General features: G+C 43.5%; 1 protein-coding gene across 4 annotated transcripts in view; it reads right to left on the reverse strand.

Moving 5' to 3' along the window:
- Positions 1–2,011: 2,011 nt before the first annotated feature.
- Positions 2,012–25,869, reverse strand: part of lrfn5a (leucine rich repeat and fibronectin type III domain containing 5a) — a 156,495-nt gene continuing 132,637 nt past the window's right edge. For all 4 annotated transcript variants that reach the window (XM_037072675.1, XM_037072673.1, XM_037072674.1 and 1 more), the window contains 8 exons: positions 24,330–24,553; positions 22,491–22,619; positions 22,191–22,371; positions 21,384–21,539; positions 20,461–20,720; positions 18,148–18,615; positions 5,262–5,535; positions 2,012–4,114 (listed from right to left, as the gene is read on the reverse strand). In XM_037072675.1, coding sequence (XP_036928570.1) covers positions 3,167–4,114; positions 5,262–5,535; positions 18,148–18,615; positions 20,461–20,720; positions 21,384–21,539; positions 22,191–22,371; positions 22,491–22,619; positions 24,330–24,526 — 2,613 coding nt within the window. In that variant the 5' untranslated portion in view covers positions 24,527–24,553 and the 3' untranslated portion in view covers positions 2,012–3,166. The remainder of the gene's footprint in view (positions 4,115–5,261; positions 5,536–18,147; positions 18,616–20,460; positions 20,721–21,383; positions 21,540–22,190; positions 22,372–22,490; positions 22,620–24,329; positions 24,554–25,869) is intronic.

Raw genomic sequence — 25,869 nt, forward strand, 5'->3', positions numbered from 1 at the left:
TGTGTGTGTTTTTTTTTTTTTTTCTTTATGGTGTGTGTGTGAATTTGTGTTTATGACACTTAACTAGCACTTGATTCATGAGGCTGAAGTTATTGTCATACTGTCTATGAGAATGTATTGACAAACTTTTGACACAGGAACATGTCGTATAACTTCCTCTTGAGAAACGTTTAGCGATACACTGGCGGCAAATATCAATATTTCAGCTAAAACATGCGGCATTCTAAACAGAACCCCCAGCGTCAGTACTTCATGACTTCATGACTGTATTCATCAGATGAATGGGGAAATATGGGTGGAAGTTAACTTATTGGAAAATGATCCCTTACAGAGGGATGATGGCAGACAGCAGGGGGAGAGGGAGTCAGAGACCCACCGTTATCTTTCAAGTGGAAAGTCTGATCCTGCTCCTGCTTTTACAGCATCAGTGGGATGGTTAAATCCAATAAAGACCACGCAATATGCAAGAATTGTAACCACTGTAATGTAGGTACATGAGTACTGAAGTGTGTCCAGGTCCACATAACACAAGCTGGTGTGAATCGTATCGTATTGTGAATTACTCTGCGATTCTCCCCGCCCCCCATTTCAGTCAGATGCAGTAGAAGCCCTTCTTTTTACTGCGACAGACAACGGACCAATCACAGGATCTTGTGGTAATACAGTTATGATCTTTGCACAAATCCAAGAGCTGAATTACTGTTTTATCCATCTGCTGTCAAACTGTCAAAGATGAGATGTATATAATTATGCATGATAATTTGGTAACCGTGGTAACACATTTAGTACAGTATGCATGTTAGCGAGTGAGTGCTGAGATTTCCCCTCAATCAGACTGAGTAAGTAAGTAAATGAGGAACATTGGCCCCTATTATAAAGGGTACAAAATGCCTATATTTACAACATGTCCATCATTATTCATGACATAAGCCTGTGGTGCACTTAATGCACAATTTGAAAGCAGCCCTGTCTGTGAGACTTATGGACAGTTTAAAAACCCATTTTGTCGTTTTCAAAAGCCGCCGCCTACATAACCCACAATGCAACTTGGCCACATAGTGACTTCACTAGAGACAATGTATCAGATTACACGCAGCTTCCTCTGATATCACAAAAGCCTTCTACTTCTTTTTCAGCGTGTGCAGAAGAGTATTTTTTCCACCGCCGCCTCTACACTTTGGCTGCCCTTGCAACTGCCTGTGTTGATTAAAACACGTCGCAGGATCTAGTGAAAACCATATAGTTGATCTTCTCCTTTTCTGAGAATTATACTTCCACATAGCCAGACCGGCATGTATCTAGCTTCTCCTCCGCTCGAGTGCCTCAACAGGTTTGCCTCAAAGCTTGTTCTTTAATGTGTCCCTCGGTTTCAGGTCCATGTTTTACGACTGCTCCGGATATTAACATCCGAACAGCTTATCACTTTAACAAGGACAAAAAAAACAAGGACTGTTTTTGTAAGTACTCACAAACATGTCCCATGAGTCCTAGACACTAGCGTGCTGTCCAGGCCTCATGGGAGCACATTTTCAGAATTGTCACACTCATTTAAATGTGTTTGCTGTCAGGGAGAGGTGGGGGGTTTGGAAATTAGAATCTCTTCTCTAAATTAGCATCCAGACAGTGTGTGTAGGTCTGTTTTCTTTTTTTTCTTTTTCTTTTTTTTTTTTTTTTTGTCAGCTGAACATTGATGTATCAAATCCCCAAAAGATGAATGAAGATGTGAGACATCAACTGTTTTAATTAAACACTCTCCTGATTTACAGTGGGAAATTGTGTCTCGCAAACAAAATGATGCAATCGCTGTGCAGAAAGAACAATGGATGAGAAGTGATTGTGACCTCCCAAAAAATATTGTCTTTCCTGGTAGAAAGCAGCCATCACAGCGGGACAATGGATACTGGAGACATTATTGCCGCAGCTCTAATTAAGTGAGAACCTCATCTTCACTGCAGAAGCAAAGATCAGAACTGTCCACATTTACAGATACATAAGAACACGCTTTTCCATGTCCAGTTTTTCATTTTATCCCTTTTTTATTTTACACAACATAACAACACAGTACATGTTGTCTTTTTCTGTACAGAAGCTTTCCGGGAGCTTGTGACCAACACAGGCTACAGTATACCAATGTCAGTGAAAAGCTCACAGGGTTTTTTTTTTTTTCTTTTTTTTTTTTTATGTTTCTTTTTCTTTTTTTTCAATTCTTCCCTTTAAAAAATATCAATTTCATAAGAGGTACGTTGAAGTCTTCGTCTGTTGCTTTTTCGTCTCAGTTTGTGTCTGTCTACATGTCGAGAAACATCTGTACTCCTCAGTAGGTAAGAAAGGCTATGTGTGAAATCTCTCTCTTCCTTTGTTTTGTCCCCCTCCCTCGTTTCGCTGAGCGTGGTGGAGTCCTGGATCCGGGTTCTGTCAGCTGTCAGAGGGTCTGTTGTCTGAGTGCAAAAGAAGGCACCGACTGCTATTCTCTTGCCGCGGTATGGACACACACTTCTTGTGGGCATGTGAGCATAAGAATGGTGTGCTTTTCAGTTCTTGGATTGTTTTTTTTTTTTTTTTCCCCTACTTTTTTCCTGTAACAATTCCCTTTTGGTGTTTTTTTTTTTTTCTCAGACAAGGTGAGTGTGAATCGGGGAATGACGTGGCGAGCCCATTGTCTTGTTTTGTTTTTGTGCTATAAAGTGGAACCAACGAGACAACTGGAGGACGCTACGAGACAAGGCGAGATAACCGCTTGCTGAATGACCAACTTGCAAAACAGATAGGAAACCATCAATGTGAAAAAAAAGAAAAACACTGTAAACGGAATACAAAGAGCTGTGAAGACAAATTATAAAAAAACAAAACAAAAACGACAGGCCGAGAAAAAAAAAAGGATGCTCAACACTTTCACCCAGAAACACACAATCATCAACTCACGTCTAGAAACAAAGGTTCAAACATGAACACACACATACACACCGAAAACACACAACACACACACACACACACACACACACACACACACACACCCCATTGTTTGTTAGCCTTCACTCACACACCTCTAAACAAATGCAAACTAACACACACACACACGCACATAACCGCAGGCACACACTCATACAAAAGATGAACAATAATGAATAAACCAAGGTTTGTTTGATGCTTTCTGTCTGGCTTAAGTTCAAACCGTGCTTTCTAAGATCCAGTCCGATTCACACCGCCCTCTGTCCGACTCTCCATCCCCATCTTTTGGGAGAAGCATCCCGCTCATTGATTGGCTCCTTTTGTTCCGCATTATGCGCCCTATTTTTGGTGCTCCTCCTCCTCCCTGATGGGACGAGTAAGTCTTTGAGCTGCCTCCTTCACTGAGCGAGTATCTCCTCCTCGCCCTGCTCCTCCCTCCCTCCTCCACAGGGAGAGTCTGGTACTTGGCGGAGGCAGTGGCGGAGGCGGAGGAGGAGGCGCGAGGAGCCCTGCGCAGGATTGGCGTCTCTCTGAACCGGATGGAGGGGACGGGACTCGGCGTGGCGAGGGGGCTAGAGAAAGAAGAAGGGGCGAAGGGGGGCGGGGTTTGGTTGAGGGAGGCGTAATTGTTGTTGCGGTTGGTGTTGAGGTTCTCCAGAGGGGTGGAGGGGAGGAGAGCGGAGGAGGCGGCCGAGGAGGAGGAGGGAGGGCGAGGGGTGGAGGTGGGGATGTTGTCGGGAGCAGCCGACGGGTTCGAGCAAGCTGAGCCCGGCTTACTCGGAGCGGGCTTCCGCTTTGGCTTGGCGAGGGAACCTGTGGCAGCGGTGGGCGACGAGACGCCTGCTCTCTCTTCACCCGCTTTTTCCTCGGCTCCCGCTGTCGGGCTTCTTGCTCCCCAAGGCTGGCTGAGAACCGACGTAGCTGTGGAGCAGTCAGGCAGGGAAGAGTCGGACGACTGTGTCATTGTATCCTTCCCTCCCCCTCCTCCTCCTCCTGCCCCGCTCCTTTTCTTCGAGCCTCCTGAGAGGTCTTCTAATCCGATTGAACCGTGTTTCGAGACGCTGGGAGTCACAGTGCATCCCTGCGACTGCTGCCCGTTGGTCTGTGAGTGAACGTTGGTCATCGACATTGAAACGCCTTTACCCCCCTCACCAGGGTTACACACCTGCGGGAAAAAAAAAACAAAACAAAACAGATGGAAGCAGTGAGCTGTGGGCTGTTCCTTTCTCACCCTGAAATAGGGCAGAAAATATTGGCCACATATATGACCCCGATCATTTTTCATAACACAACAGAAATCCAGTCACCATTTCAAATGACTTGAAAAGAACAGGAATTATGAAAGCCGCAAACGGAGAATGCATAAATCCTGCAGTGAGAAATGTTTGCAGCCTTTGGTCATCGTCATTGGTTCCATTTAGATTTGTCTATTTTCGTACGAATGTTTAAGAGCTAACCAGCTAACGGCAACTGGTAGCTACAGCCATACATACAGCTACAGAAAACTGTAATTATCATTTCATTTTAGTTTAGCAAAAGTAATGCAACTCAGCGCCAAGATGAAGCTAGACTCAACGTTCTGAGTGAGAGTCAGTGTTAACCGACATTATTGTTGATTCTGGATGCAAAAGTAAACTGAGTGCTGTATGCCAGCAAACCGAGAGACACCTCTGAATGAAATAAGCATAAATAGCCTCATAAGAAGCTAAAATTACTATATGGAAATCTTCACGGTGACGGTCTTGTTTGCTTATATGTCATATATAGGCACCAGTATTTAAGTGAACACCTTTCATGAGCCTTTACAAGTTCTGTTTGGAAAGTTTGAATCAAACTCATGTCAGTGGAGTCAAAAAGTATTACATCCAAGTAATTAATCCAAATCACATTCAGCTCCTATTTGGCACCTGTACACAGGCGGCCTTGCTCTATTACTGTTCACTTAAAATATGGAACAATGACAAAAACACTTGCCACCTCAAAAGTGAATTTGCGCTAGGCAATTTATTTTTTTTTTCTTATTTCTCATTCTTAAAACAGTTTCATTGTTTTCTTTTCTCGGCTGTAATGAGCTTCGACAGAAGTCAATGAGACATCATAATAATGTAGAGATGTGTGGGACCAGTGGGATTTGATTGGAGGTGACATTATTTCAATTGTTTGACCAGAAGAAAGACACTGCCACTGTGTTCCTACAACTTTCCCCTGGTTGGATTACCATAGTTGTCTGTATCTGTATGTGAACAAAGCCAATCTCCCCTCATAATGAATTTCTGACCGGAGTGGATTAAGCGCGACAGGCAGGGACCCACCTTGTACCGTATCATCAGGATGATGATGAACACGAGCACAGAGGCCACTATTATCCCTCCGATGATGATGATCATCGTTCCGCCGAGGAACTGCGACTGCATGAAATGACACCTCATGTACTCCGACTCGGTGGTGAATTGCACACAGCCGACCACGCGTGTTGCTGTCAGAGAGGTGATGACGTCATCGTAGATGGCCAGTACGCAGAGGTCGTACGCGGTCCCTGCTGCCAGGTTGTTCACCAAGAAGTTCTTGCTGGATGGCGGGATCATCCTGTGGTAAAAGAGAGGAGGGAGGGACGGGAAGCACAGCTGTTTAGTCTGTCAGAGCAGCAACAGGGGAGGCGGAAGAACAAAGTCAGATGTATATATAATAGCATTTCTGGATTTCCTTCAAACAGTTTAATTTACACAGCTTTGCACTTGTCAGACGTTTTGTTTTTTTTTGGAAACATTTTTTTATGGCTTGACTCGGGGCCAGAGAATGTTTAATCCCGAGAAAATCCACCATGACATTGTTCAACAGTAATAGAATAAGAAAACCTTGACACTCCAACTCCTCATTCACTGTTATTTACACCCTTCAAGTATTAAACCTGCAATATGTTGCAATACATTGTTTGGCCACTTTGAAGTAGCGAAGGAAAAAAAAAAAAAAAAAAAAAAAAAAGAACTGATACCGCGTGACCTTTTCAGTTTCTATGGTGAACATGTTCGCCATTTGTTCCCTGTTTACACATCCAGCAAGGACACATAGCAACAGTAGCGTTCATTGAAAGACATGGTTGTGTCCTTGCAATGAATGTGAGACCAGTTATAACCGCCCCTTTAACCAACTCATAAGCTAATTATTTGGCCCTTTGGCTGCTCAATGTGCATCTATGTTCAACGGATACATGAAAGCCTACATACACATTTGTTGCCATGACGACAAATCAAGCTTTGGCAAAATGAATGAACAACCTACATCTTAATTGTGATGTGTTTTGTTTCTGAAGGCCTACACAAAGAAGAGTGAAATAAGAGCAGAGAGTGGTAAAAACCCAAGTCAACAGGAATGGAAATGATTAAGGAGCAGTGCACTCAGCTCCTCTGTGTATAGCCTGGTGCTGAATCCTCAAAAACAAAAAGCTAAAAGTCTTCCCCGGGACACGACACCAATTAAATGATTTATTATCGCATGAGGTTTTCGGGGCTGGTTTCCTTCCTCAGGGCGCAAACTGACACCAAAGTTCCATCCAGGCACTCCAGCAGAAGCTTTAGCATTCAGGTTTAAAACATTCGTGAGCAACAGTGAATCAATCTGGATATTCTTTTAGACAAATCCAAAGGTACTTTGGCTCTTTGGGTTGAAGCTGGTTATTCTTGGTTAGATATTTGTCACATTGACGACAGGATTTGCACATTTGTCCTTCAGTTTCCCTTAAAGGGCTTGTCAGCTTTCCTGGATTTGCTCATTAAAATGCTAATGAAATTCCTCATTAAAACCAAAGAAGGCGTCCAGTTCACAGCTTGCGGCCTCGTGTGCACTGAGAGCAGCACAGGGCCACTTTGGCCAGGTAAAGCATCTGGTTCAGAGTTTGAGCTAAGCGAAGGTTAGGAGACATGTTAAGGTTTAATGGTTAGTATTAAGAGCTGGGGAATGAATGAAGCGATAGGTCATTAGGGCACCCTCAGTGGAATAACTGCACAAGGCTGTAGGATGCCGTCAGAGTGTGTGTGTACGTGTGTGTGTGTGTTTGTGTGTGAGCATCTATATGACCCCATGAATACTAATGTGACTGTTTGAACGTTGGCTGGCCATGAGTGCTCTCCCCTTTGCTTCCCCTGATGTTTTCATCGCTATCGTGGTAAACCTTGATCCTATACGCACACACACACGCACACACACACGCACTGAAGTGACATTGAAGTGAGCAGGTTGCCTGGTCACAAGCTCATAAACAAGCAGCTACATTTGTAAGAGAGATGAATTCCCCCGTCGCTGCCGTGGCCGTGAGTTGCAACTGTGTGTGTGTGTGAAAGTGTGAGCTGCCGTGTGTCACGTTAAACAGCGAAGCATTAATATCTTTGTGTAAAATAATGTGTTTGTTTTGTAACGCTGCATGGACTGCACAGTCTTTTTTCTTGCAGGCTTAAACACCACCACGCTCTCAGGGACACTGTTTACTGGATCATTAATACTTTATGTTTCTACAATGTGCATTCCTTATTTTTTTAATCATTGTTTTTGGCCTTTCGCATGGCTTTATTGATGGGACAACTTCAGAGATGGACAAACAGACAGGAAACAGCACACACAGGCAGATGTCACACTTAAAAGTGGCAGAGCACAGTCTCACACACAGGTTAACCTCCTGATGCATAATTGATCTTGGACTTGAATGCCTGTAGTCTAAACATATTAGAACGCCATGACTCCCAGACCGGACACAGCTGCTGTATTGCTTGCCACATTTTTTTTTTTTTTTTTTTTTATGACGATGACAATGAAAATGGCAGTAGAGTGCATACCTCTTCCACCTAACTATGCCTGATTGTTTTTTGTTTTTTTTTTTAATCAACATCCATGCATTTCTACTTAAAAAACTGAAGGACCCTCTTCGATTTTGGTAAGGATCTGATTTTGGCAGAAAACTGGTGATAATGTTGGATAGCGCAACGTTGGCGTGTGTTCTGGGACTCATGCAGGCGATCCTGATCTGGGCGTGCTACGACTAGTGCAAAGCCTCTGACGAATGTCTGACAGACGCATCTCTCCTAATAGTCTGGACCGCCTCTGTGGCTGCTCAGACTGACCCTGATAATATTGTACTGATATGATGAAAAAAAAAAAAAAAAAATCATAAACTCACAACAGCAACTATTGTCCACTGCTACTGAAAACACAGAAGTGTCATTCAGTCACTGTCCAGAGAAGTCCATGGGACCAAAAGCATCATTGATTTTTTTTTTTTTTTTTAATAATGGTGTATTTATTTATTTATTTATCTTAAGAAAATGCACAAATGTATTTTGTGTTCGGTGATTTGGTGCTGTCCAATGTGTCAGTCCAAACGCTCCAGACCATGTAGTTTTTTGTCTCTACATTTGATGACTATGCTTCGAGAAAAAAAAACATGAACACCACTCAAACACAACTCAGCTACATTTGTGTACTGAGAGAACTCCTGGATTCTACAGCGGTAAAAGAGAATGTCATCTGTTTTCTATCGTGATCAACATCAATCCAGCAAATGAGACAGATTAGCATGTTTTTCCTCACAGTGAACAAGGCAAGTGAAAAACAAAGTGCTGCAACTGTTCTTAATCCCTAAAACCTTGCATGTGTTTTGGTGAAAAATCTATGAGCGTGCAGTAATTATGCACCTTGCTTGAGGGTTTGTTTTCAGCTTAGCCATGTACCCACATGAATAAACAAAACTTTTTTTTTTTTTTCCCTCCACCTCAGAAACCTCTGCTTCCAGGAACCCGTTGGCTGCAGGTCTCCTGGACGCAGCTCCCATTCCAGCGTTTCTAAACAAAACCCATCCAACCGGACGCTCCCACCAGCCGAACTCGCGCTGCACAGCTAGTTTTCATTGTTGACGTGTAAGCCAAGCTGCCGTCATCTATAATTCATACATGCAAGGAACAGTCAAGATATTGATCATAAGTTTGTGTTTGGACCATGCTCCGCCGCGTGCTGAGTCCACAAAATACATTTTCATGCAAATGAGTGGATTTTCTTCTTGTTTTTTTTTTTTTTTTTGTCTCGCATGCTATTATTTTTTGACTCTGCGAGCTGTTAGCATTGTGAGCTCATCCAGACTGACTCATTCATTGTGGCTAATTTCTTTGTGTCTGAGCTGGATCTTGCTGCCAGCGTTTGAGGCCCTACAGTGGGCAGATGATTGCCTTGGCCGAGACTATTACACTAATCTATCTACGCTGCTCTGCCAAACCCTCAGCCCAGGGCGCCTCACTGTGTGTGTGTGTGTGTGTGTGTCTGTGTGTGTGTGTGTGTGTGTGTATGTTTCTAGGTTTCATTACACAGGAGAAAGTGTCTGTGTGCATGCTCCTCTGTCAGTATGCAGTTGTGTGCCCATGTCTGTATGGGTCTGCAGTATATGTGTGTTTACAGTACACGCATGTGTGGGGGTTCCATTACAGTGATCTGCTCCTCCCGTAGCAACCTCCTGTTCCCAGTGGCTGTCGCTGTCTCTGGCTTCCTGCCAACGTTCATCACTGCAGCAGCACAACATACTGCTAAACCCCGACTGTGTTTACATGTGCGCGGATGTGAGTTCATGTGTTCGTGTGCATGCTAATCAACTTTTCCTCATCCAGGCCCAGGACGGAGCCAGGAGGACAATGCGATCCCCATTAGTCGCTCTCATGTTTTTGACTCGAGACAAATGATTGCCTCCGTGCACAGAACAGCGAAACTATGATACCAGATTATTCTATTTCAGGCCATTTCACTTGATTAAATATTGGACAAAGCCTACAGGCCTCAAACATGCATTATTCCAGGAGGGGGGGGAAAGGCATTCATGGCAGTGATTCAAGACCAGGGCTTCTGGGTCGAGCTGGAGCCGAGCGATAACAGGCCGGGGCTTCTAATAACTCAGCTGTGGTTCCCCCCCCAGCAGCAGACCATGTGTGACCACAACTTCCAATGTTTTTTTTTAAAATGATATTCACCGCTCTGGGCGAGCTCATTAGTAGTTTCATGCTGCTGCAGGGGAATATTGTTCTTGAATTTCATATGTATGAGTGGAAGTTTTCCAGCTTTGAAGACGGGATTTGGAGCATTATGAATTTGAATCGCATGTATCGTGTGAAAACTCTCTGAGAGGATCACACCAGACAACTGTGCAACCAGTATCGCACTTGAACTTCTAAACATCATATGACAAAGAAACAAACAAAAAAAAAAGTAAATTTGAAACTACCACCATTAGGCAGCTGGCTTAGCTAAGCATGATGACTTGAAACAGTGGGAAACAGCTAACCTGGCTCCATTGGGAGGTAGCAAAATCCACCAAGCCCCTCTAAAGCTCCATGAATAACGTGTCCCTGGCTATTTCTTGGCCGGGCGCAGTAATTTCCTGGAGTGTTAAGGTTAAGCTTAACTAACCAGCTTGCGCAACATTATAATTGGGTCTGTACAATGAAATTACATAACACAATCCCGCTAATGACGCTGTTTCAGCCGTTACATCTTCTAGGTAAAAGCAAAACTGCACAAATACCAGTGAGTTCCTGCGGTATTTTACCACTACCCACTCACATTAGAAGTGTTTGAACAGAAAATGATAGTAAAATTTACACAGCAATGTTGCTAAGTCTAAAATGTGGGTCACAGATTTCTAAAAGTAGGTTGTCCAATTATTTCAGAAAATGGTATTCAGTGCTTCTGGCTAAAGCCTCCCATGCTACCAGATTGCAAGCAAGCCTGAAATAAATAGCCTGAAACATGAAAAACGTTGTCAGATAAGCCAACAAAACAGCATGCAAAAGCAGCTGTGGGTTTTAGAAAACTTTCTTTTACACTGCACTTCTTAAACATGTGTTATCTTCACATTCTCACGTGATTCGTTTTGCTGTTATATATTGCAAACACCAAATGGCAACATTATTAACTTCTTTTTATATTCCACTTTTTTCATGTTAATTGTCTCTACAATTCAGCATTGACAGTATCACATGACAGCACAGCACACTTAAAGGCACACAAGTGCAATCAAACCAGTTAAGAATAACTAGTTTCTGGGCACAAAGAGAAAGGGATTAATGGTGGTTCAACTTCTGCCCCATTACTGTTGACCTCAAAGCTAATGTGGCTTACACAGCAGATGGCACGACGCCATGCTAATAGGTCTGAGTCTCTCAGGCAGACAGAAAACATTGCAGAAGCTAGCTTCTTATCTCTGTTTTACCATGCATAATGCCCCTGACGCCGGAGCTAATGGTTAACAAGCACCCACACAGCTTGTAGTCAGAGGTGGAACAGGGATTTTGAGCCCAGGCCAGGTGGGCTTTGCTAACACCTCCCCATCCATTTGTATTCATTAGAGCCAAATTCAGTTTCACGGGGAGCAGAAATAGTAAACATTAGCCACCTAGCTGGTCCAACAGTGATTTCACAGTTTTATCATAGTTGTGGAACACTTCACAGTGGTGGTAACAACTCATGAAATTAGGAAAAAATATTTTGCCCACCACTGAACACGCTGGAGAAATTACAATGTTTATTACGGTCATAAGATTACAGCTACCAATAAAACACATTGCCACCTCATTTAGATGGCGAGAACATCAAACATAAGTTCTATTCGTTTTCCCCTATCAGTCGTTATCAGAACCTTCCAACATTCCAAAAGATGCAATGAAACAAATTATGACTTTGAAATGAGTTTAATGAATATCCGATTCCTCCGAGGGGTCACATGCCCAGCACTGCAGATAAAACTCAGCTTTATCAACTGAAATCTGCAGTAAAAGACATGTAGCTAAAAGTTAAGCGTTTAAAGCTCGAGGGCAAGTTGTCTCTTGGGATGAGGCCTAACAAGATCTTGACGTTATTTTGATATAATATTGATATTATTTTTTCGGTGCCAGATCGGCCATCCCTACTTTAATGACCAGGTAAAGCAGTGAGGCAACCATGCATGCAGTTAATGCTAGAAATCAGTCAGGACAGGTCAGTAAATAGTCTGTCATCTCTTGAATAGAGACATGCAGGCTCAAGCCGTCACAATCTCAGTTCCTCGTGCCAGAACAAAAGCAGGACGCTCCACACTTAGCGAGCTCTCATTACTGCTGAGCTCAGTGCAAACACGCAGAGCAGAGTAGATGTCCAAGTGCCGCGCAACTAAAGCTGCCCCAGATGTGGGGAAGATGTTTCAGCACTATCTGAGGCCGGGTGTAGTCCTCCATCTGCCCAGCTCAGCTCCATCCCCCCCCTCTTCAGCTGACTCATCTGAATTTCTCTTTAGTGCTGTGGTTGGCTCTTTCCTTCCTTTCTCCCTCCACTCTATCCTTTTTTTCCCCCTTAACCATTCTGTCCTTTTCTCACGCAAGTACTTTTTTAAATTTTCTATTCCTTCCTTCCTTCGTCTTTTCATTCATTCCTCTGTCATTTCTATTCTCTCTCTTGTCACGCTGTTGGGCCATTCTCCTTTTCTCCTGTCATCCCTCTCTTAAGCCATTCCTAAATTAGTACTTACCACCTTATGGTCCCTCCCTACCCTTTTCTTCAGACGTCTATACAAGTCTTCCATTCTCCTGCTCTCCTTGCTTCCTTTGCCGCTCACCACCCCTCCTTCCCCTCAGAACCATCCCTGCTGCTGTGGCACTTCCCTCTTTACTACATGTCTGCGTTTAAAACCCCATAGACTACTTACAACAATAACACTGTTACGTTGGGCTCGCGATATGTTTATGGCGCCATAAAAATCAGAATTGGAACATTACAACGGGATAAAGGCGGATGTTTTTTTTTCACGCCTTAAGCACAGCTGAGCAAGGTGCTATACCTGAGCCGCAGGGACCATTGTCAGGGATAAACTCCTTCCTGCTGGTGATAGACAGAGTGGCAAAGAGAGAGAGAGAGAGAGAGAGAGAGAGAGAGAGAGAGTATGCCTTTTAAAATGCCCGGACTCATCCCCCCCCACCACCACCCCCTGTTGAGTAGCCTCATAAAAAAAGCTTGCCACACAATTTGCTTGATGTGTAGTTTTTCTGGCAAATGGCAACCAGCCCCTGTAGCTCGATGGATTTGCTGGAGTGGAAAACAACGGCTGAAAGAACAAAGAGGGAGGAAAAAAAAAAAAAAAAAAAAAGAAAGAAAAAAACGAAACAACAGGCAGAGCAGGGGAGGAGAGAGGGAGAATGGGTGTTGTTTGTTTGTTCTTTGGTAACTTGCGAATGTCAAAGTAGAGTAACGTGCCCCAGAAAAGCGAGGCAACTTCAGATTTGGCAGATATTACGGAGCCTTCGTATCTGCGGGCTTTTAGCAGATGAGCTATATTCCATCCAAGCCTTAAATGAACCAGTTCTCTTCGGCAAGTATGGCAAACAAAATCGCAGTTGTTTATGGATTCACTTTCGAAGTTCAGTGGGGTTTAGCTCCTTGGTTTACTGCTCTTCTAATCCCTTATGGAGCAGCCTGCGCCGTCTGATCCTCTCCTCTACAGTTTTGGTTCATCAGAGGGTGAGAGGAACGCATGAACATGATTTTCATCGTCATCACTGTCCTTAGAAAAGGGACAACATACAGAATCTGTGAGCCACGGCTATCAAGGACGTGTTCATTTTTTCATTTCTTTTATTAGATTTATCTCAATGTCATTTTTCCATTTGTCAGATTTTATTTTTGTAGTATTATCATGGTTGAACACTAAGAGCATGCCGCACTTCAGTTCACCGCACATACTTAATAAGCACATAACAGATTAAACCTCCATAACACTAAAACCACTATAGGCCACATTTTTATTTATTTATTTTTTTATGAACATGTGTGTTTTACCTTGGCCGACTTGAAATATCTTAATTACATTTTTACAATGTTGGGGATTTTATAAGCTGCTTCTACAAATTTGGCGGCAGTATATTTAAATGGAACCACCGCAAGAATATAAAAAAGATAAGAATTAATGAAAGCTTCTGCATCTGGCTAGGACTGTGAAATGGCCTTTAGACCAGAGATTCCCAACCTGGGGGGTCAGGACACTCATCAAGCTGCTATCTAAAGAATCAAAGGCGTTGAAAGAGAATGACAAAATAATTGAGTTCTGCCAAATGAATTCCTCTCTCTGTTCAAGGCACACACATCTTTATCAGCCTTTAAACCATCGTCATTATTTAATCTATTCATCGACTAAACTACACACCTATAAAGACTGTAATTTGTGCCGTCATTCGTTCTATAATCCAACAATGGCCTGCATCCATCCGAACCTTAATTAAAAGCGATGATTGTCTCTACATCTGAAAAAAAGGGCACATTCTTCTCTGTGGCCGTTTAATGGTCCCCGCCGTCAGTGCTGTCACTGAGTTTTACTATCATCATCGACGCGGCTGGGAATTGTTCAATAAAACCAGCGAGGTGTAAAGGCCAAACACTGGATCCGACTCCTCATCCGTGATAGGTCGCGTGTAAAAGGTCAGCACATTATTTCATCGACATCGGCCTTCCCTTGACCGGACGCTGATATGAGGGGTTAACAGCTGAGGCTGAGATAAGGGCCGCGTGGATGACTCAATTTAGTTCCTAACAGATTGCACTGAAGAAGGGAGAGAAAGGAGAAAAGAAGGAAAAAAAAACACTGAGATTCCATTTTACAAATGCTCAGCAGTGTTAGTGAAAGAAGACTTTCTGTCGTCTTATAATAAATCAGCATATTTACAGCTTTTGCCAAATACTACAGTCCCTGCCACAAGGTACAATGAATTATAAAACTGTAGTGCTCTGGTTGAGTGCCTTGAAGATGCAATAAAAAACCCCGCGATTTCATTTATTTTTTTTTTCTCTGCGAAAGGGTGAGCAGTGAATTTTGTGCAGAAACAGTCACTGAGAGGGAACCAATTTCTAATGTCCCTTAAGAAGATTTTGCCACAACCGCGTCAAAGAACTAAATCTTTAACTTCCCTGCAAGTTTCAGACGCTCCAACACGCCTGCATGGCTCATCATCCTACTTCGACAGAGCTTGGTGACGAGCTGATCATTTGAATCAGGTGCGCTGGGACAGGGAAACGTCTAAAGTTGTTGTACGCTGACGTGCACTAGTGAGTCACAGTGACATGAACCGGTGTCAGCGACAGCAAGTGTACCAATGTAGGTGTCAGGGTGACGGAGTGTGGTTCAGAGTGAGAGTGAGAGCACTGTAGTCGTCCCCTCCACAGTTAATGTTAGCCGTATAGTGTGTCTCATAGATAACAGCTCCATAGTTAGTTAAGATATGACAAGCTCCAAGAAAGTGCTTTGATATCTGACTCACGAGCCCTGATTAGGAAAGCAATGAGTTAACACCTCAGTGCTTAGCTTCTGAGACTCACAGGACTGGCTGAAGTCCATAACTATAAAAGGTCCACTCATCTTCAAAAAAAAGATGCGCTTAAAAGAAGCTCAGCAGTGATACTCTGACACCTCTGTTCAGCAGCTGTCAGTCAAACAGTTCACTCCTATCAAGCCGACACAATCACCAGATTGTTTATGTGGAAAATGACTGACAGCTCTGTTTTGTTTTTTTTTTTTTATAAGAAATCATCAGAATAAAATCTGATGTGAAAACAAACAGCCCTCCCATTTCTTTTCTTTCCAGAACGCTGTGCGCACAGGCAGCATGTTAACCAGACAACGGTTTCATATTATTGCACGCGATCAATATTAAATTAAACCATTGCCTGCCGCAGCTTGTTAGGACACTGTGCACTTGTGCCTGTAAATTAGAAACAGTTGCTGTTGCGATCAGAAAATTGCCCTTCTTCAAATTGCTGTTATATTCATAAAAAGCATGTATTTTCAGCTATGCTTCACTCTCCTTACTAACGGTCAAAATGAGAACGCTCAAATAAATGAAAAAAAAAATAAAATACTTTTCGGTAATTTGCTGTCGTGATGGGCTTCCCTACTGTGACCGACTAGGCAGCCGGCCCGAGAGATACAATACTTAAGCAGAAGGACTTGGCGTTAAAACACCAGTACTGTATCAGTAAACATCTGCCTGTCTCAAGTGTCCTTGAGCAAGAAACTGAATCCCTGTCAGCTCCGGGAGAGCTGTTCTCCAGCTGACCCTGACCTCCCTGTGGAGGGGCTGCAGGGTGGGGTTTCCCTGCAGAGGTCGATACAGAATCCTGTATGACAACGATTACATTTCAGATGCGCAGCGTATTGCATGTCCAGGAGATTAACTGAATAACTGGGAAGAAATGCCTGTAAAAGCTTGAAACTATTTGTTTGCAGTGAATGCACAGAGTGGAGGAGGTAGAAACCCAAAAGCTGTGTGGGAGCAGGTGGGGAGTGAGGCGGAGAAATGTCAATGTGCTGCAAATCAATGAGCTCTTATTGACCCTGAGAAGTAAGTGCCCTGTCTGTGACAATAAGACCGGTCTTCCCTTTCCGTCCGTCATTCTCTCTCCCTCCGACCCATCGTTCCCCCTATGCCCTCCACTCATCGCTTCCTTTTCTCCCTCTTTTGTACTCTCTCTCCCCCTCCCTCCCTCCTCTGTTTCTCTTCTGTGTTTGGATAATGAAAAAAAAAAAAAAAAACAACAATCAATGAGTTGCTTTTTTGTGCCAGCAGAGGTGCTGAATGGAAATCAATCTGCTATCTAAAGACAAGAGGGCTGCGAAATAACACGGAGAAACACAAACGACTTCGGCGCTGGATATCGGGAAAAAAAAAAAAAAAAAGAAGAGTCGGAGGAAGGAAAGGAGGATGAGAGGATTGGGAGCGAGTGGACGGAAGGATCAGAGCGAGGGGCCGTCCCATCGCTCCTCCTCCGTGCACCAACAGGAAGCTGGTTGTTGTGGTGGTTTGCTGCACCCTCCGATCTTTCACCTTCCTCGTAAAATCTCGTGCGAACACACAGGGCGACGGCGCACATGCAACTTTGGTGCGCTGTTATAAATAAAAGAGGGAGGGAACGCAGAGAGCCGCGACGTTATCTTTGAAAGACAGACAGCTTCAAGTCCTGTCGGCGCCGTCTGTCCATGATGCATTCTCTGGATGGGTTTAAGTGCTGATGAATAATGTACAGAGATAAGGAACAATATGCGAGGCAGATGATAGCAGTAGATTCTTCTGTGAATGACCACAGTTTGTAAGATACATATTGGTGTCGTCAGAGAGAGATACAGACTGTAAAAATATCCAGGATGCCACATTCACAGCGCGCAGTCAGATAAAATCTGGAAGGAAAGATGAATGCAGCTGTTCAGAGCGTTGTCGTCATCGTGACCCCGGCGGTCAGTCTCGACGCTCCCCCTGCTCCCGATGATAATGCGCACTGATGAAGTATGGATGGGGATTAGCGGTGATATGAAGAGAGATAATACCGGCAGATTTCCCTACGAAAGCTCTACGTGTTTGTTAATTCCCTCTCCCCCATTTTGCCGGGGTAAATATTTAGCTCAAATAACAATCACTCCCTGCGAGATCGATCTAATCTCTGTAATCCTGAGCAAATGGCAAAAGTCAAGAAGGACTAGCCGAGCTCTTCTGTCAAGGCCGTCGTGGTGAGTCAGCGGCAGCACAGGCAGCACTGTTAATGCCGGGCTTGACTGAGGATCATGAACTTTCTCATGTCGCAGTTTTTCTGGCATTTTTTTGCTGTCCGGCCCTGACTCATCTCCATGTCGGTCTTGTTTGCCCTCATGCGGCCTACAGTCTGTACATTTGCTCAAAAAGGTGCCGATAGTTTCCAGCGTGAGCTGTTTTATGTTTCTGACAAGGAAACAATTAAGCGCAATCAAAGAAAAAATGTGTTTATCATGATTAATTCCAACATTTGATGATCCAATAGCTTTTCCTTTTCCATTTCCTTTTCTGTAATTTACATTAATGCTATACTTTTTTTTTTTTCTTCCAACCAAAAGTACCCTTGTGCTTGTAGCCCCCATGCACTCTTAGAGTCCTCGGAGAACCCTGATAGCACTCTCGTAGCTTTCTTGAAGTGCCCCTTAACAGTCTTATAGCGCTCTCGTAGTGCCAGCGTCCCAACAGGATCATTAAATTTGCATTTAATCTACTGTAATCTAATCCATACAGCTGAGACTTGGGTAACTCTCCACCTCCACATTAGCCATATCATGCTTCCGTTTCCATTGTGTAAACCGTCTGGACTCTTACAGTGCTGAGCGTCTCGGTGACGCAGTGATTCTGTCAGTCTTACCTGTAAACCAGTGAGTCGTCTTGGCTCCCGTTGTACTGTATCTGGAACATCCTGATGCCTGGAATATTCCTCTGGAAGTTGAACTTGATCAGCGCCGTCGACGACGTGGCCTCGGCCGTCACCACCCTCTTATCCACCCCTCCCTTCACGTCGCCCGTCACGTTGCTCCCGTTGGCCCCGCCTCGGGTGGATGTGGAAATGTCTGACGACCCGGGGTCGGGCTCCTGGATGTTATTGGTGTTGTTGGAGATGTGGGGGAGTTTTATAATAACCAGGTCCACTGTCTGGTGGGCCTCACCGGCAGGGTTGGAGGAGATGCAGGTGAAGGAGCCGGTGTCTTTCACAGTACTGATGAGGATGTCCAGAGTCCCGTTGTTGTAGACCAGCGTTCTGGAGGAGTTAGATACCAGTTTGCCTTCAGGAGAGATCCAGTGGATGGCTGGCTCCGGGTCACCTCTTGCCTTACACCTTTAATGGGAGCAGACCGGTAGAATGGAACACATTAGAAACAAGACAGTGGAGAGTTAAAGCACAGCGTTGCGCCAACATGGTTTCTGGAGTCTTCCCACTGAACACAGATCAGAAGGAAAAGGCTTTATCTTGATCTACTTTATCTACTGTGTTGACAGAGAACATTCATTTCAGAGAAAACATGCCTTACCAACATATCCCCACTCCCAACCAGTCAAATATGGTAGCTTTGGGCAGTGGCTCTAACTTTTAAATGGTATCTCTCTTTAGCTTTAGTTGTACATGTGCAGGGCTCCACGGTCAAGATGGCAATAAGACATCCAACGAGACTTTCAACATAACGCGTGCTGACAACAGCGTCACATAATATGACTAATGGATTATCAGTGTTTTGAGAGAGTTGCAGTTTGGTTCGGTTCAGGCGCCAAAACTATTTGTTTAAGACCATGGTTTTGGGTTCAAATTAAAATAAGTACTTCAAATTCAGTTGCATGAGTTACAAATCTTTCATCTGTGGTTCTCACCCAGTTTTAGTTGGGAGCACTGGATTCTTTTGAAACATCTCAAAGTGTCAAAATGTATAAAAAAGGTGTTTTAATGTCATAGTTTGAAGCGTTCTGTTGAAAGGCAGATAATCCACTGAGCTAATAGTTACAGCCCTAAATGAGTTGTTTTGTGAGTTGAATAAACCAAATAGCTACTTTCTACATTCATGTATGTTAATGTTGTTTAGTCATGAAGCAGAGATGCCAGAACTTCAGACCTCATGACAACTTACACAGGGACTGTACAAAATAGGAGTGAAAGAAAATAATGCCTTCTATTCAAACTTGTGCAATTCTTACAATGACCTTTTGCTCTTTGTGCATGAATAAATTGTAATGGCTGCACTAATAAAGTACAGTTAAGTCACCAAAATTGCAGAGCAATGGGAATTGCGGGGCACAGGTGTCACTGGGGTCGTAGTGACACTACTCATTTTCTGCAATTACACTGAAGAGCCATAAAAAAAATATTTCTAAGGGAAGTGCAGTAATCTTTCAGGGGACTTTGCTGCAGGGTCACACTGCACGAAATCTCCAAACACGGTGGAGAACGCCTATTATGAGCAAAAGAGAGAGCTCCAAATGATACAAGCTCTAATGTATAGGTGAAAGAGGACAAATGAAAGCAACCCAAAGTCATGCATTCAGAGGGATTTTAAAGTGTCAAATAATGAGTCGGTGAAAATAAAGGTGGGGTAAACCAGAGGATAAATAATGTATTATCAACACCGAACCATGTACCACTGGCTTTTAATGGCTTTTTGCACATGAATGCATTAAAATGGATGCTGCACAAGATTGGAAATGTTAGGTGGGTTGACCCCTCTGATGATACTTCTACCTAGTATATAGAGCTGAAGACAAGATGCAATAAAGGAAAGAGAATAATAGCATCTCATTGATTTCCTCTGCCCCCTTTTTTCCAAATTTCATCATAATATTTGAAAACATAACATCTATCATGATTGGAAGCGTGTGACCAATATATATGCAAATGAGGTAATCATTGTCTCTCCGACCTGTTGTTGTCTTGATTTAGTTTTGTTCTCCGTAAATTTTTTTTTGCATGATGTCCCTGTCTTGTGCTTCATTGAACAATAGGGCATTTCATATCCCTGAGTGGCTTGTAAACACAACACACAACTCCAAGAAATGAAACAGCGTGTATACGGCTGTGTTTGTGTGTAAGTCAATGATGAGTAAGCTAACGACAAAACTTTGTTTAATGTTGCTGATTTGCATGCAGTTGTGCTATTTTTTTTTTTTTTTTTCATGCATGTCCATACAAAAGGGATACCTGAGCGCGACTCTCTGCCCTTCAAGCACCCTCATCTCATGGGAGAACCTGGTGATGAGCGGGGGCTCGCAGAGGAACTCCTCCTCGGGGATAGACCAGAAGTATCGGCCAGACAGGTGCTGAGGTGAAGCGCAAGTCTCCAGGTCGTCCTCTCTGTTCAGCCTCCGCAGCCACAGTAACTCACAGTTACAGTGGAGGGGGTTCCCACCGAACGACAGCGCAAAAGACGTGGCGGTCATGATCCCTGACGTTGCCAGGACCTGTTGGTAAGAAACAATGATTTGTTTTGGGGTTTTTTTGAAATAGCTAAAGGTTATTTGCAGGCGGACTGAGAGTATAGCAGGTCACGTGTTGCTTTTCCCACTCACAGACTGGGAAGAATGGGAAGTGAAATAAAGAACTGTGACCTACTGCAATGGATAAGTGACTGTATACAATATCAGCACGGCCAAAAAACTTCAACGATAAAACCGAAGGTTTAAAATTTGGCTGTCTCAAATTTGAGAGAGAAAGTGTATGGTGAATAAAATTCTTGATTGTGTCATTTTTCTTGGAGTGTTTTTTAAAGGGTGATTTCACCCCAAAGTGTTGAGCTCCGCAACACATTTCAACAGTGTTGCAGCATCCTCCTGACCAATTTAAGAAGGTGGGACTTGTTTCACATGATTATTGACACCCTTTTAAAGCTTAAATCTTCACTGTAGCTTCTAAGCTAAAAGCACGAGCGTGCAGCCAATCTGTGCTGCATGCATGAGCTCGGTGCACGTCAAGGTTGTAAATAATGTCTTTTCGCGTTCATTTGGGTTCTTGGGGCAACCAGATACCTGGATTATGCTGGACGAGCTGCAGGGAGCTATCTACTTCAGTTGTTTGGGAGAATGCTGCCGCTGTGGAATTTGCAGAAGTGGACAGAAGAAGAATACCTGTGCCCGCTGAAAGAGTGGGTCTGGTGGCAGCTTTTGGAGTTTATTGGAGGTGACGTCCAGCCTGTTGAGCTTCTGTAGCAGGGAAAATGTCCCCTCTGGAATGAAGTCCAACATGTTGTGGTCTAAACTCAACGTGTGTAGGCTGGTCATTCTCTGCAGGGACAACCGAGAAAAACAGAGAAATGTATTGTCCTTTAGCCTGTTTTTCGGATTTTACGACTTTCATAGAAGTACATCGAGAAGATTGCAAACCTAGGGATGTGGAGACAAACACTTTTAATACTTGTTTGGGCTTCCCAAAATGAATAATCCTGGGTGTCCTGTTAATCTCTCACCTCAGTTATTGATGCACAGTGGTGACGTTAAAGACATTACAGTTTAATTATAGGGTTAATGAGTCTAAAAAGCCACCATGTGGTTAATCTTTCGAGACACAGTTCCTAATACAGCACCTATTTATTAAACTTGACTCTGACTACTTGGTCATTTCAGGTTCCCAAGCATTTTAGTGAGCTGATCCACAGAGACCCTGACATTTGTATAAAAACTGCTTGGCACTAAAAATGCTGAGGAACTAAAAATTCTTCTTCGGTGAAAAGATCAATGACAAATGTTTGAGGGCTAATGAATACTCCACATAATGGCCTCTGTTCAGTCAAAAAGCCCTTAGGATCTCTTTATTTTAATCTCAAATAAATGGCCTTAAAGGTTTTATGGCCTTCTATTGTGCTTGGGATTGCCTTTTTTTACTGGCCCCTAGCCAAACGGGATTGGAAGGCTGCTGCAGTTTAAAGAGATCCTGACCTGGATGGCCTCCCAAGGAATAGAGTCCAGGTTGTTGTAGCTGAGGTCCAGCTCTTCCAGTGCCAGCAGGTCATTGAACGCTCCCTGGTGGATGAGCACCAGCTGGTTGTTGTTCAGGATGAGGTGATGAAGCTTCGACATCCCGCTGAATGTATCATTGCCTATCCTCGTCAGTCGGTTACTGGGGATACGTCGGAGAGAGATCAGTGGTGCCGATTAAAACAGCTCACATTTTAAAGAGGAGCTTGTGCAACTGCATCGCACACACATATGAGAGTACAGCTGTATGCAAATCCATACCTGTTGAGGTGTAGAGCTCTGAGGTTTTCCAGATCGGCAAAGGCATGAGGTGTGATGAAGGAGATGGTATTTCTGGATAATGTGAGATCCACCAGTCGTGTCATGTTTGCAAAATCTTTCCTCTTTATACTGTGGAGACAGGGGACATTACACTAGACACAAGCCAGACATACGCCACCTACACATCCAGCAAGACAGAACTTGGATTAAGAGAAGCTGTCATGGTCAAACTACAGATAAAAACGAATTTGTAAATGTTAATAGAGATGCTGCATATTTGGCAGTCTCTCAGTAGAACTGAAAGGCATCTTCGATGGGAACACTTTCAATATTTCAGCGCAAAATTTGGAGAAAACAGAATTTACACATGGTTTTGCTTTTATCCTGTGCAGCTCATTCAATATTTGTGAGCGTGAAAAACTCTCCACAGGCTACAAACCAGAGAACCAAGGCTATCAGGGTAGAGCCTGGAGCTGCTCCATTGACCATGAACTGACTATGACTTACTCTGGGGCCTCCATGCTTTTTTTGGCCACCGAAATGAGTTTTATTTCAGTTTAGCGCCAGCGGATAATGTGTTTAGATCACCATTCAAAGCACCCTGGGTGATGCCGCTCTCTCCCAAAAGTCTGCGACTTACTCATCTTTGCCGGAAAAGCTTGTTAATAGATAAAGAGCAGCTCTGCGATTGGTGGTGCCTCTGTAATATCATAGCTGGTCTTGCCAATACAACTAACCAAGGCTATGTTTTGGAGTGACATTAAGACAAAACCATTACATTTTACCTCTCATATTGAGGTTTTCTTTAGTTCATAAAGTATGGCATTGATACATTTCTTTAGCCAGAAGTCCTGAGGAAAGTTGGCTTATTGTTCCTCGGTTTTTAGTGACACTGTTGAACCACATTTTGGAAGGTTTTGCAATGTTATATCCTCACATAAAGGCAAACTGGTGAGGGTGTTTTATGACCACTTAAACACTCATGGGTATGCAATACATTCTCACTCCCAACTTGTTAAATGCCGCAGAATCCAGTTAGACCCTCAAAATAAAGCTTGCAAATAAACATTTGACATGGCGTGACTTTTGGACTGTCATTAATGTTGACGGTTTGGTTTGGTTTGGTTTAGACACAAAATGACTTGCTTATTGATTAAATAACTAAGTTCGGTCACGTCACCTATGTGACTAACCTCATGTGATTTGCATAACTTAATAAACTTACTTAATATAAAGCCCTCTTGACACTTGGCCACACATGGGAGCAAAACCTGGTCTTCAGGGCAATAGTCCTGTGTATGACCCATCAAATCCGCACTGGAGGTGCACATCCAGAAATCGTGCAACGGGGGCAACTATTGTACAGCATCAAAACAGGAGGCATTGGGCCACTAACAAGGCTGCTGTATTTGACTCACTGGGCATTAAAGTGGGCTGGAATACCTTCTATATCTCTAAGAATCATTTTGTCATAAAGTGGGGATTGAAACATTTTGGACTTGAGCAGATTTTCATGGTAAAAGAACAGTGATTACAAGATAACTGAAACACTGCACCAAGAATGTCCCATGCATTTGACTGGTCATTTCTGTCCAGTGCAATGTGTTGCCACATGCGTTGTGGCCTGGTTAAACTTTTTATTTATTCATTTTTACCCCAGACAACCATAAAGCATGTCCACTATATAAAAGTAGGGGTCTCATTAAAGTGAATGAGGCCATAGTTTCATGACATCCAACTGTTAAAAACTTTGTACCGGGACAGCAGCAGCAGTGTGAGTATTAGTGGTACGATTGACTTGTTCCTTGGTAGCAGCAGCATGATTGGTGTGACTGTTACCTTGTGACAAAGTTGTCAGCCAGCCGCAGCTCCACTGTATGCCTATCAATGTTCGGCGGTACAAACAGCAGACCTTTCTTGGCACAGAGGGTCGCCAGGTTGGGCGACAGGATCTGACATACGCAGCGCTTCGGGCATATCTGTGCCCGCACTGCCATGGCAACTGCCAGCATCACACACAGCCACAGCCTCTCCATGGTTACCACCCCACCTGGACACAACACCTGGAAATTGAAACAGAAGGAGAGAGACAGAGACAAATGGAGTCGTTAATGACGCTGGACTTTTTCAGTGGTTACTTTTTCGATACAAAGAGCGGAAGCCATTCTGAAAATGAATAACAGAGAAGACGGACAAAGACATTTCTTCACAGTCTTTCTGCAAAGTTATCAGTATGCCATTCAATGCAAAACCTGTGGGCTTCACACTGCACACACACTGTCCAGCAGTGCTCGCTCTGTTCACTGTCATTTTCTCATGCGATGCTGGACTAATAGACTACTTATCACCCACCGCACTTCCTTCTAAATCTACTAAACTGTATGCCTCTCTGAATGTAGAGCGCTGTAGGGGAAGTTAAGTGTATACAATATATTAAATGGAGGATGATAAGTGCTGTATGGAGAAGGATGACTTGCACTCTTCAAGGACTTGCTGTCAGTGTAATGTGTTAGCATGCATCAACGGTCACTGTGCACATGAATGAATAACCCCCGAACATGTGTTCGTCTTGACACCCTGAGTGAATGTGATTCTGATGAAGTTGAAAATCGTAATGACCAGACATGAGCAGATGAACCCGGAGGCCTCTGAACTGAATCACCACCAACGTTTAGGCATTGCTAATCAAACCAGAGGAGAGGTTTATTAGTCATTTATAGCTCAGCAGTGTTGCTGTGCGTGTCCATGCACACACACACTCACACACACACACACACACACACACACACACACACACACACACACACACACACACACACACACACACACACACACACGTATACCCCGTCATCATTAGTAAGCAGCAGCGCTTGTGGTTAATTAGTAAAGGTTTAGAGAGAGAGAGAGAGAGAGCAGGGTGAGGCAGGGAGAGAGAAAATGCTCATTAATGACAACCTTGATTGGGGTTTGAAGGACACGGGAGAATCAGGATTAAAGGGATCACAGGACAAACACACACACACACACACACACACACACACGCACACACACACACACACACACACACACACACACTCTCTTGCTCTCTCTCTTTCACTCACACACACATTCATGCACAGACACATACAATTTAACACACACAACATAGGCTGGGTGAAGGGTGAAACAGAAGTTAAGGTTGTTCTCACACTCAGTCATATCAGAAAAATCAATGAAAAGATTTTGCATTAAAGTCATTTGTCAGTGAAGAGGTGTGCAATCAGCCAAATCCAAGGAAAAATAAAGTTCTAACGAGTTGCAACTACTGGCTCTAATAATTGTATCAAATATTTTATTCATGCTTTATAGATCGGTATAAGACAGTGATCGCACAAGCAAG

The sequence above is a fragment of the Acanthopagrus latus genome, chromosome 16 (genome assembly GCF_904848185.1).
Source record: "Acanthopagrus latus isolate v.2019 chromosome 16, fAcaLat1.1, whole genome shotgun sequence".
NCBI classification, from domain to species: domain Eukaryota; kingdom Metazoa; phylum Chordata; class Actinopteri; order Spariformes; family Sparidae; genus Acanthopagrus; species Acanthopagrus latus.